The sequence below is a fragment of the Pempheris klunzingeri genome, chromosome 14 (genome assembly GCF_042242105.1).
Source record: "Pempheris klunzingeri isolate RE-2024b chromosome 14, fPemKlu1.hap1, whole genome shotgun sequence".
In the NCBI taxonomy this organism is placed as follows: domain Eukaryota; kingdom Metazoa; phylum Chordata; class Actinopteri; order Acropomatiformes; family Pempheridae; genus Pempheris; species Pempheris klunzingeri.
Genome location: NC_092025.1, coordinates 19104810 through 19116420, shown reverse-complemented (window position 1 = coordinate 19116420; position 11611 = coordinate 19104810). Strand labels below are relative to the sequence as shown.

At 39.5% G+C, this 11611-nt stretch overlaps 1 protein-coding gene across 1 annotated transcript; it reads left to right on the top strand.

The window, feature by feature from the left end:
- The first annotated feature begins 319 nt into the window (after positions 1–319).
- On the top strand, positions 320–10841 carry sar1b (secretion associated, Ras related GTPase 1B). The gene is made up of 7 exons (XM_070843741.1): positions 320–480; positions 4308–4383; positions 6205–6324; positions 6597–6662; positions 6960–7063; positions 7680–7811; positions 9095–10841. Exons 2-7 carry the CDS (start codon positions 4326–4328, stop codon positions 9209–9211), a joined length of 597 nt encoding a protein of 198 aa, XP_070699842.1. The 5' UTR covers positions 320–480; positions 4308–4325; the 3' UTR covers positions 9212–10841.
- The last annotated feature ends 770 nt before the right edge of the window (positions 10842–11611 follow it).

The window sequence follows — 11611 nt, the reverse complement described above, 5'->3', positions numbered from 1 at the left end:
ATATATTTTAAACGATCACAGGAGGACTTGCCATAAAGAGAAAAGGTGATACTGACGCGCCTAACACGACTTGACGTGACTAACAATTTATATAATCTAGCAAACTGGGAGCAATCGTTTTGTTGTTTTGTTCAATATACCAATCATTCACAGTTACCATAATAAAATATTAAACGAAAAAAAAACCAGATGAAATACATGTGTGTAGATTGTAAAAATAAGCAGAGCAGCAGAGCCTCGGTTTATTTCAGTTCCCCTGCCGGAAAGATGATTGTGAAACATAAACAGGAAGCGGCTGGGCAGAGTTTTGGGGGAGTTGTTGGACAGCCATTGCAGTGTCGTGGCTCAGTAACAAAACACGAAAAAGGAGAGGAAGACCTGGCACTTCGCAGGCTCTCTTTTTTTTTCTACAGGGAGACCAACTTACATGAGTAAAAGACGAGCACACTCTGTATAAAATACTCTACATCTAAATAAGGGGTAAGTTTTCTAAACATTTTTCTCAACAATGTTCAGAAAAGAGCGTTCGGCATCTCGGCTAGCTAAAGATCCCGGCTCCTAACGGTGCTACGTTAGCATTGCTAACACCCAGTTGGCTAACTCGCTTGTTACCAAAGATCCTCGAGCTGAATCTAATCTGAAATTGTTCGGCTTATATTTATTTTAACACACATATGTATAAGTATAAGGAAATTACTCGCACTATTACAAGTCCCTGGAGTTATTAGTATATCGGTGGAGTGTTTCTCCAGCTAACTGCTGACTAGCTAACGTAGCCTGTAACCCTCATCGGTGCAACGTCGCCTGTTAGAGAATATGACACGTAGCTAACTAGTGGCCTCCTGCTAGCCAGCCTACTAGCCGGCCTCACCCAAGCATAAATAATGAACACTTAACGAATACGCGTAACTATGATATGACTTGTTGTTCTGCTGATATTTGGGCTCTTTTAAAAGAGTTATTTTGCCAACGGGGAGCCCGTCGGAGACCGATCATCCATGTAACGTTAGCCGTTGAGGTAAAGGTTGGCTAACTTCGCTGATAGCTGGGCTTGTTTGACAGCCGAGTCAAACCACATCCAATATTTTTGACTGTGTTACGGATTCACAATTTTCCCCTGACATCTGTGTTGCTGACATTTTACAGCAGATACGACTTAATAGAGAGCACATCTACAGGAAAAATAAGTCCTGATAGTACTGTTCTTCATTTGTGAACTGAAAACACATTTCTTGAAATGCCACTGACATATTTGCATAAGTAACCTATTTTCAAGTCTTCATCATAAACTGAGTATGAGGAACCATTTCCAGCTTGTCACACACATTGAGGAATTTGTCTATAGGTTGTATAAGAAAAAATGGTGAACTGTCAAAATGTGCAGCATGGCGATTTTTGAGTAAGTACACAACCATTCGCTCATATATAGCCTTGTGCTGAAAGTGTGAACTTGAAATAATGATTATTTTTAACTCGTTTGATAGACTGACTTTATAACAGAAGTCTCACTACGTTTAGATCTGAGGGTACTCCTAGTCAAATCCTCCTGCGTACCTTCAAATGACTTTTTTTTTATTGGACAACACACCAATCACACTGTATTATCGCCGCTGCTTTATGTGGTTGATCATGCTTCTTGAGCCCTTTTCATGGTTAAATGCTGTCAACAACCCCAGATCCCATGAAAAAAGTCTGCTGCATTCAGTCAACCCTTTTCATTGACACAAACTTTTTTTATTTGCTGAATTTTTTTTTTTTTTTTTTAAAGGTCACAGGTTAACATTGATCTTATATGACCCCATATTTATCCGTGCTTGTTGTCTGTTACTACGAAACGGTTTCACATTCACAGCTGCATCATGCCACACGTGGGAGCATCAGTCAGTAATGCCAACCCACAGTGTCGTCGCAGCCAGTGAGGACAGGCGTAGGACCATAAAGGAGTGTAGCGGCAGCTGACGTGTAGTTCAGCTGTATTTGCCTTGAACTTTGGCTACCTTATACTTTAGCCGTGGAGTTCTGTGCATGTTATGTAACTAGGGCAAGAGGTCGGCACCAGATTACCTTGTTCTGATGCTTCTGTCACAGAGAAAAGGCTAGGAAATTAGATGAGATTGAGAGTTTGTGCGTGTGTGTGTATAATGTAGAAAACAACATGGTTTCATGGGGAAAAAAACTTTATTGTAACTAAAAGCTTTTCCTTTGGTTTTAGAGAGAGGAAGTTTGGTTTTTTTTTCAGCCACCGTTTCTCAGATTTATATGACCATGAAACTTGCTGAAACACTTAAAAACATTTTGATTAACGGGAAAAATAATCTAGTGTGAACTAGAATAACAAATGAACAACACAAGTAAGCAACAAGCTGTTGTATGTAGTCAGTCAGGGAGCTGTTGATTTGACTTCACACAGTTACAGCAGGTCCTTTCTCTGATCCATTTTGTTTTGATTGAAATACAATCTGGCTAGTTTATCCTAAGAGGCTAAGACTAGGCTTCCTTCCCAAGGCCCTTGCAGATGGGTTGTGCTGAACGAAACACTCATATTGCCTGTTGAAGAGCTGTCAGATGGTATGTGATCAGTGCTCTGAATCTCCTGTCCTGCTGTCTAAAGACTCCTACTTGAACATGGTTATCATTGGCTGTATAAAGCCAGTCATTGTTCTTATCACCAGTTGCCTTACGTCTATGTGATAGGTCGAGGCAGGCTGCATAGAGCTGACTGCTATCACTTTTGTGAGGTTTGTGGTGAGGGGTTCTGATTGGTTCCAATTGATCTTACTGTCTGTGCCCTGATGTTTGATACTGTTTGATAATTGTGTGTCTTTGTCTCTTGGTGTTTTCAGGTACATTCCTCTGTAGGCTCTAGGCATGTAAAATGTGAATATTAAAGGATAGCTCCATTATTTTTCAACCTGGGCCCTATTTCTACATATTTTGGGTTTGAAAATGACTGGTAGGTGCAAAAAAGGTTGGTGTCTCAGCCAGCAACCACGAATAGGCAACAGTGGGTGAAATGTAATCCTTCAGGGCAGCCTCTCCTACTAAATTATGTCCAATAAAAGTGCTTGTGTTTGCCATGATTGTCTTAGATTGTTATTTAAATTGTCTGACAACATTATGGAAAGGTTCCCCACAGAGAAAGACCTGTAAGATCCTTTTTGATTAACCAGGAGCAGCCATTATATTGTTTGGGTTAAAGCCACAAGACCCCAATGACAAAAACAGCAATTTTACCTTACGAACCAGTTGCTAGTCTGGTTGCTGTGACTTTGGTGTTTTAATACATTACAATACATTATTAGACCCAAACGTAATGTATAAAACACTGAAGTCATACAATAACGCAAGCAAACGAACGAGGCAATGGGTTGCTGCCTTAATCAGTTAGTTTGTTTCTGTTATTGTATGACTTTGGCGTTGTAAAAAGTTAGTTTGAATCTGAACTAATGTGTTAAAACACCAAATTCGCAACTAGATGAGCAACTCGCCTGCAAAATTACTGTTTTTGTCAATGGAGTCTGGTGGCTTTGAACTAAGCAATATAACAGCTGTTCTGTTGTTGGTTAATCTCACTGGTCTATTTCTGTCAGGAGGCTTTATGCAATGTTGTCAGACACTTCAAATAACAATCTGAGCCTGTCGGTGACAAAAACAAGCAATTGTAGAGGTCTTAATTTGACTGGTGTGGTTACATTACAACTATTGTAGCCCGTTCACGGCTGCTGGCTGAGGCGATCTTTCCAAAATGTTTTGTACCTACCAAAATCCCCCAAATCTATAAAAAATTTGCCATTGCAAGAAAAAAAGTACAGTAATCTTTACCTCTGGATATCTTTTAGTGAATAACAATATAATAACAGCATTTAGACACTACTGTTGTGTGTTAGAAATAAAGTAATCTGAACAAATGTGTCAGTATGCCATTGTTTTTCAGATACTGATGAATTACTTTAAGGATTCAAGGAACTTTATTTGTTATACCAACATACGTTTACATATGGGGTGGCACGAAATTACGCTCTCAGGTCCTGGTTTAAGCCACAATAAATATATAGAATACAATGTAAAAAATAGAGGTAGTATATAAAATTGAAGCACTAAGAGAAGAAGAGCAACCGTGAGGTTCCACCGAGATTATAAATAATGGTAAATATTTCGATGACTTGTACCAGGATCTTCTGATGTCCAGTCTTGCTTCAGTTTTGCTTACTCACTATATGATAATGATGGACGTTACAACCAAAATAAAATGTCTTCTCCTTCTCCTTCTATGCGTGCATTAATGTATTCTCATCTCTGTTTTTCAGGATTCAACAGATCCGGATATGTCATTCATATTTGAGTGGATTTATAGCGGTTTCAATAGCGTACTACAGTTTTTAGGTGAGTATTTGTATTCAGATGCACTAACTTATAGTAAGACAGTGTTGAACACTTTAAAAGAATACACTTTTGACTGCTTTAGTACTTTAAGTTAGCTATATAAATCAAAATGGTGTTGCCACAGTGTGAACCACAAAGCTTTTATTAAAATGTTATAGAATATGGTGACCAGAGTTGGTGGGAGGAAAGTCTGATTAATGTTTTCAGTGATAACAAGAACAACTTTAATTGTTAAGACCACTGGTCTGTCTTGCACCTCAGTCCCAAAGTGTGAGAAGTGGCTAAGCGTTTTGTCCACAACAGCAGGCTTTGTTTCTACAACTGTATCCCGGTTTGCAGTAGAAGGTGATGGGGGAAAAAAGCTGAGTTTCTCATAGTGTGTTAGTTTACAATGTGTCCCCTCCAACTCAGATCTGAAACACAAACACCCTGACAGCTCAGCAGGCACCACTCCTTAACTGCTAATCCACACACCAGAGGATTTGAAACATGAAACATTTTCAGCTGAAGCCCTTATCAGGCACTAGTGTATTTCATAATCAAAGACATCACAAGTCTCTTTCACGCTGAGCAGTTTCTAATGTCGTCTGTGTAGTAAGAAATTAATAAATCACTATCTTCACCTGCCACCCTTCCTTTAAATGCTTGTGTAGTTCAAAAACAAAACTGGTTGGAGCACAAACCCATAAGCCAGCTTGTGTTAGAGTCCCATTGGGGCCACACATGCTACTTATGTTCCTGTAAAGTGGCTCAGCTAAAAGCATCCACCAAATGGAATATGTTATGTAAGCATGTGCTGATCGGTGATCAGATCAACTACCAGTAGATTTTTTTCCCCTGGTGATGTTGTGTTTCTCTCTTAGAAACACGACATAATTTTTGACCACTTTTTTTAAAAATGTATTTGTGATCAATGTCTCCATCTGAAATCTGGCTGAAAGTCTTTCACCGTGTACCAGCTGCTGTTGTCCTTAAAGTGGGCTGTTCTAGTTTCTGTGTTAGAGGCGCTCCTGTGAAGCAGTCATTCCTGTTCTCCCTGCCAGACAGGTAGCACAGTGCTGTTGTGAGTAATGGTGATGTCTAGTAGAGCTGACTCAGTTAGAAATCCACTGGGTATCACTACGCTGACTCAGAAAGGGATAACCACAAAGCCTTGTGATCTTTGTCAGGAGAGTGGAAGAAGGAGTCACTTGAGTTGCTCCTTTTCTCCTGTATTCAGTTTGTCAGTTCAATCAGATGGATGACCGACTAAAAGACTAAAATCATGACGGTTTTCCTTTAGAAGCAGAAAACACTTTTTATTTTATTAGTATTTAAACTTAAAGTCATTTTGATTGTGAATATTTGTGTATATACCTGAATGCCACTCCTCCATAGAATTACAGATCAACTTCTACATAATTTTTCCAGCTTCACACAATAGAGAATGCAAGAGCATAGTTTGGCAAAGGTTTCTTTAGTTTGTTCATTCATTTAACGTTCATAATGTAGTAAAGTAAAGATTAAAGAATGCTAAAAATCAGTAGGTGGAGCATAGCCACCTGTGCATTCTTTTTCATGGTGCATCAGAGAAGGTGTTTTATAGATTTAGATATCCAGTTCATGCCTGAGAACAAGTCTGAGCCTGGTGATGCTTTTTTTCCCCTTCAAACCCAAGTTCTTAAGTCATGACACTACTGAACTGATCACCTGAGTTCACATGTGGTGATGTTTTCTCATTTGTGACATTTCCAATGACATTGAATGTTATGATGCAGCTCATCTAAAAACGATTCGTCGTGTCCAGGTTTGCCTTCTGAATTGCTTCTGGCTTTGTTTCAGGACTGTACAAGAAATCCGGCAAGTTAGTATTTCTTGGCCTGGACAATGCTGGCAAAACGACGCTACTGCACATGCTCAAAGATGACAGATTGGGACAACATGTGCCAACTTTACATCCAAGTGAGTTGACGCTACTTAACTCACACACATGCACATCCACACATGCTCACTCACTTATGTGTTGAAGGACGCATATGCAAACAAATTCATTTATCTTTGCCAAACACAAACCAACCACTGTTGAATGGGTATGACCTGTATGCTCTATAAATGTGTTTAAAATTTTGATACATGCTGCATTTATGTAAATGGGCTAAGCTATAGTGTGTCAGCAACTTCTGTGCAGCCTGGCTTTTCAGATTTGTTCATGGTCATTTAACTTCTTGTTCCAGCCTCAGAAGAGCTGACGATTGCTGGCATGACTTTCACCACCTTCGACCTTGGAGGCCATGCACAAGGTATGTGTGTTGTGTGTATACTAATGTTTCTGGCTTTCATTGGTCATAGTTAATGTTAATGTAACCCCGATACCACTTTTACAGTCCCAGACCTCTCTCCAAGCACAAAGTGTGGAGAGAGGTTGGGCTTTTAAAGACTACTTATTCACTGCGAATATGACCTGGAAATAAAAAGAGACCATATGATATATCTCCACATATATAGACATTGCAGTGTCAGTGAATTCAAATGTGTTTTACCTAAGCAGGTAGACTGGACTGTAAGTCCCTCATGTTTGTTTGCGTGTTGGTTCACAGCCCGCCGAGTGTGGAAAAACTACCTCCCTGCCATCAATGGCATTGTCTTCCTTGTGGACTGTGCAGACTTAACCAGATTGGCTGAATCAAAAACAGAACTTGATGTAAGTACCTGTTGCCTGCTTGGTAACAGTCACACAGAAGAGCAGTGTTTTTGACAGCATTTAGAACTAGTAAACCACATTCTTGTTTTTTGCAGCACCAGCAATGTTGAGATAGTTGTAGGTTTGTTTTTGTAAGTATTTACAGTGAAATGTCAAATTGTTGTCTGTTCCACTTTCTGGAAAGTCTGAAAGACATGCTCCCCCACTCAGATTCGTTATTGTAAATACATAAAACAGTGTTTTAAATCAGTATTTTTTTAACTGTGCAAAAATTGCACTCATAACTAATGTGCACACAACACAGGTGGTGTAAGAAATACTTTGATTAAAGCAAGCGATTTGAAACCAGACGTCCTGAAGGTGCTCCGAAGTTGAGAAAGGATTTTATTTTTCCACAGTCAACTTCCATCACCAATCCTCTCGCAGCAGCTTATGAAATATAACATCCTGTTTCATGACATTTGAATGAGCGGACACATCATTGTCCGACTCCATCCCTGCTAATGAAAAAAGCTTGCTATGCAATTCCTAGTGGTATCTAAGGTTAGATTTCTTATTTATCACCTTTAAGAGTAAAAATGAACACCACATAGTAATACTTCGTCCACCCTCCCAGGCATTAATGACAGACGAGACTATCGGAAACGTGCCTATCCTGATCCTGGGCAACAAGATCGACAGACCAGAGGCCATCAGCGAGGAGAAGCTGAGGGAAATGTTTGGATTGTATGGACAGACGACAGGCAAGGTAAGTAGACACGGCACTTCTCTGCCAGGACAGAACATTCTGCTCTTTTTATGGACATTTGATCGTAAGAACTATAAGTCAGTCAAGCAGGGTCTGAAATTAGCACCTGCCAAATGCGGATAACTTGTTGGCAGTGACAGGTAAAACCATCAGGCCATCTGCCACTTTGGTGGACAGAGAAAATGCCCATCAGAGACATGCTTAGTAAGGTTATCGCATGATTGGATAGAGCTACACATTTGAAGCCAAGTCGCTCACAACTGCTAGGTAACAGCAACGACATTGGCTATAGGACTTGATTCGTTTTGATTGACCGAGTCTCAGGTCATTTCTACATTGTTCTCTACATTGTTTTTCACTGTTTGACGTTTGACTGGCTCTCTTTTAGTCATGACATGTTGTTGCGCCCTCTTCCTGGCACAATGGTTTGGTGCCACCTGCTGTTTATCTCGATGAACCAACTCCTGATAATTATTTAACTGTAATGGATGGAAGCGAGCATTAATTTGAATTTTCTTTTGCTGATTTTTCTTGAAATCTGGTTAAAAAAATTGTGATTCATTTGGATGGAAACTTGGCGTTGGCTTAACCACATATTAAGAAACCTGTAGAATGAGATGGAGTGGAAAAAAATAGACACCTATTGTACGTACCGTAAAAAGTCGATATACCCATCGCCCCATGACATGATGTCTGTCTCTCTGAGTCAAAGGAACAAGGGTAATTTGTAGCCTATCATGTCATGACAACAACTTCCAACTTCTACGATGAATTTACCATGTATGTAATGTGTTTTTCTGAAATACGTAACCATGAAGGACAACATTCTTTAACATTAAATAATGCTTAGACGATCGAAAGGAGCCTGTGAGACATTATTATCTCTGCAGTTGATGTGAAATAAAAATATAATAAAAATGAGCTTAACCTTTAAAACCTGTATCAAACATCAAGTTTAAGTTTGCTAGGTTAAGTATGGTCTTGCGGGAGATCCCTTCTTTACCTGTTTGCCAAGTGAAAAGAGGAATTTAACACTATTTCACACATTTACACAGAAATACATTTGAACCCAGAGCTCACTTTTGATCAACTTGCAAACTACATCTCCAAACTCACCATGCCACAGGAGTTGATTTCTGCTTATACGTCTTTATAACAAAGGTCCAGATTGGAGTGACATTGCAGGTTTTAAATCTTTTGTTTAGATGGCAGAATTCCTCTATTTTCTTTGGAAAAAGAAGGTGGATTTAGTGTGACTTTTCCCCCCACTGCTTTTCTCTCAGGGCAACATTCCCATGAAGGAGCTGAACACAAGACCACTGGAGGTGTTCATGTGCAGTGTGTTGAAGAGGCAGGGCTACGGCGAGGGCTTCCGCTGGCTCTCCCAGTACATCGACTAAAGCAGCCAAGTCCCGTAACACACCGACACCACCACCACCACCACCACCATCATCAGAGGGGGGAGGGGGGGGGGGCGCTTAACCCAACCACTCAAGACGCCCACCGCTGCCACCAGTACCATCATACTCAGCCCCATGTTTGGTTAAACAAGTCTGCCTCCACCTTCAGAGAAACCAGTACAACTTGATCCCAATAGACTTTTATTGGTCGAACAATTGGTTCCACAATTACAGAATTCATACATGTGCGCGCACACACTCGTTTCCATCTGTCTTTTTCTAAGAGAGTAACATAGCATTGGTTCCACAGCAAAGGGTGTTCAAATTCAAATGGATGAGTCTTTTCTATATTGTGTCTGTCGTTTGCTGCCCTCTGCCCCTCCCTTCCTGCCATCTGTTGAGTGTGATGATAGATGCATTATAACTGTAAATCTGTATATGATTCCATTGGTATATCAACCACCCCTGATGCCTCTTACCCCTCTTCAACTCATTTTGAGCAATGAGAGAGAGCAACATAGTTGTATACATTACTGTACACTTTTTTAACAGTAAAGACATTCATTCCACATCGTATTTAATCAACACGTTTTGGTTTGTCCTGTTTTGTTTTGGTTTTTTTTCTTTTTACATTTCAGTAAACGAAATGTGTGGCCACATATACAGGCCTCATTATAGGCGCACGGCTGTTTCACCCATTATTTAAAATGGACCAGTGCATTTATTTTGGCGAATAAGAAATTAGATCCATGTCTTAAAGTTACTTGGAAGTTTAAAATCGTTTGTTCCAGACTTCTATCTTGTGGGCACAGTAGCGCTGAATGGATCCAAGTAGTCTATGGGTTCACCTTTTTAAAATGAAGCATGGGGTGGTAGTATAGCGGACGGGAGATTTTTCTTTTTTTTTTTTTTTTTTTTTTTAAAGAAAATAATACTGGCTATAACTCCGGCGAGGTTTGATGAAATCTTGTAGATAGCGCAATGGTCAGTTGATGAAAAGAAAACTATTTAAATAAATAAAACTTTGGGATAAATAGCTTAATAATAACATGCAGTAAGCGGTGAAGGGAGGGATAAACAGGTGGTTGTAACATCTAGTAATCATCAATGTTAGAAGTCCATCCTACAGATGTATTTTCCAGCGTAGACCTTTTGACAGGGTGAATCTAGTGACCAAGCTTAGATAACGGAGGACACAGTCCCACTGCGGGAGCAGGTAGATAGTGTCTAAGACACCTCTAAGAAAGGGACCATATATATATATGAAATGTACATGAACATCGTACATGGATTTTGTATTTATAAGTGGTATCCTTTGATCTATGTGCATTATCAGAAACTATTATGCATGCCTTGTTCTTTTGATTTTTAATGACCATTATTCCAAACAGGAGGGAAAAAGATGCCAAAATTTACAATGAGAGCTGATTGTCATGTTTTTTTTTGTTTTTGTTTTTTTAACCCAGAACAATGGAATTGCGCTTAATACACATTTATTTCTGTCCCTGTCCTTTGTGTCTCTTTCATTCCCTCATGACTACGTGATGAGCTGTTCCAACAAGGGTGGGACTCGCTGTTGTTTGCATCATAAAAAATGTAATAAATGTTTTCAATGAATAACAGGCTTTAACATCGTTCCACTATGCAGACTGATTTTGTTTGTTGTCACTTTTTCTTGGTGAGATCAGCTTTGGAAGAAGTATTCAGTTCCTTTATTGAAGTTATTTAAGACAGTATTAGTTTGTACATACTAATGTGTAAGTGCATAAGCATCATTTAATTGTTGCAGCTGGCCAAGATGGCGCTAGTTCGAACTACTTTACACACGGTTGGATAGTTAAGTGCGGTGGTTTCCTGCCTTAAAATCAGGGTTTTGTTGTGAGATACTGGAGGGTTTGACTTCATTAGGCTTCTAACGGTTATTGAAGTTAAACCACTTGAAGTTTGGTTGGGAACCAGAGATCTGACACATAACAAACAGGCCCCACAAGCCAAAAATCATAGACAGAAATGGTTTGATCTTTAATAATACATTGTTTTTTGAATGATTATTATGCATTCATGTAAAATCTTCATCTGAAAAGTAACAAGAGCTGCCACATTAATGCCCTGCAGTAAACAATACCCCACAATCGTACCCTTTATAGTACCCAAGTATAATACTGTAGAATTTAACACCTACAGCTTGTATGTGGAGCAGGATTACATGGCAACAGCTAACTGTGGAGGTTACATAAACAGCATATTGGCATTGTACATTTAGGTACAGTGCAAGTACTGCACTGCTATCAGGCCACTGGGTGGTGCACAGCACATTACATGGGAAATTTATCTTCATCCTTTAAATGGATGACAGTAAATCATACTTAGTATTAATGACAAACAAAGGAATTCTTTAGA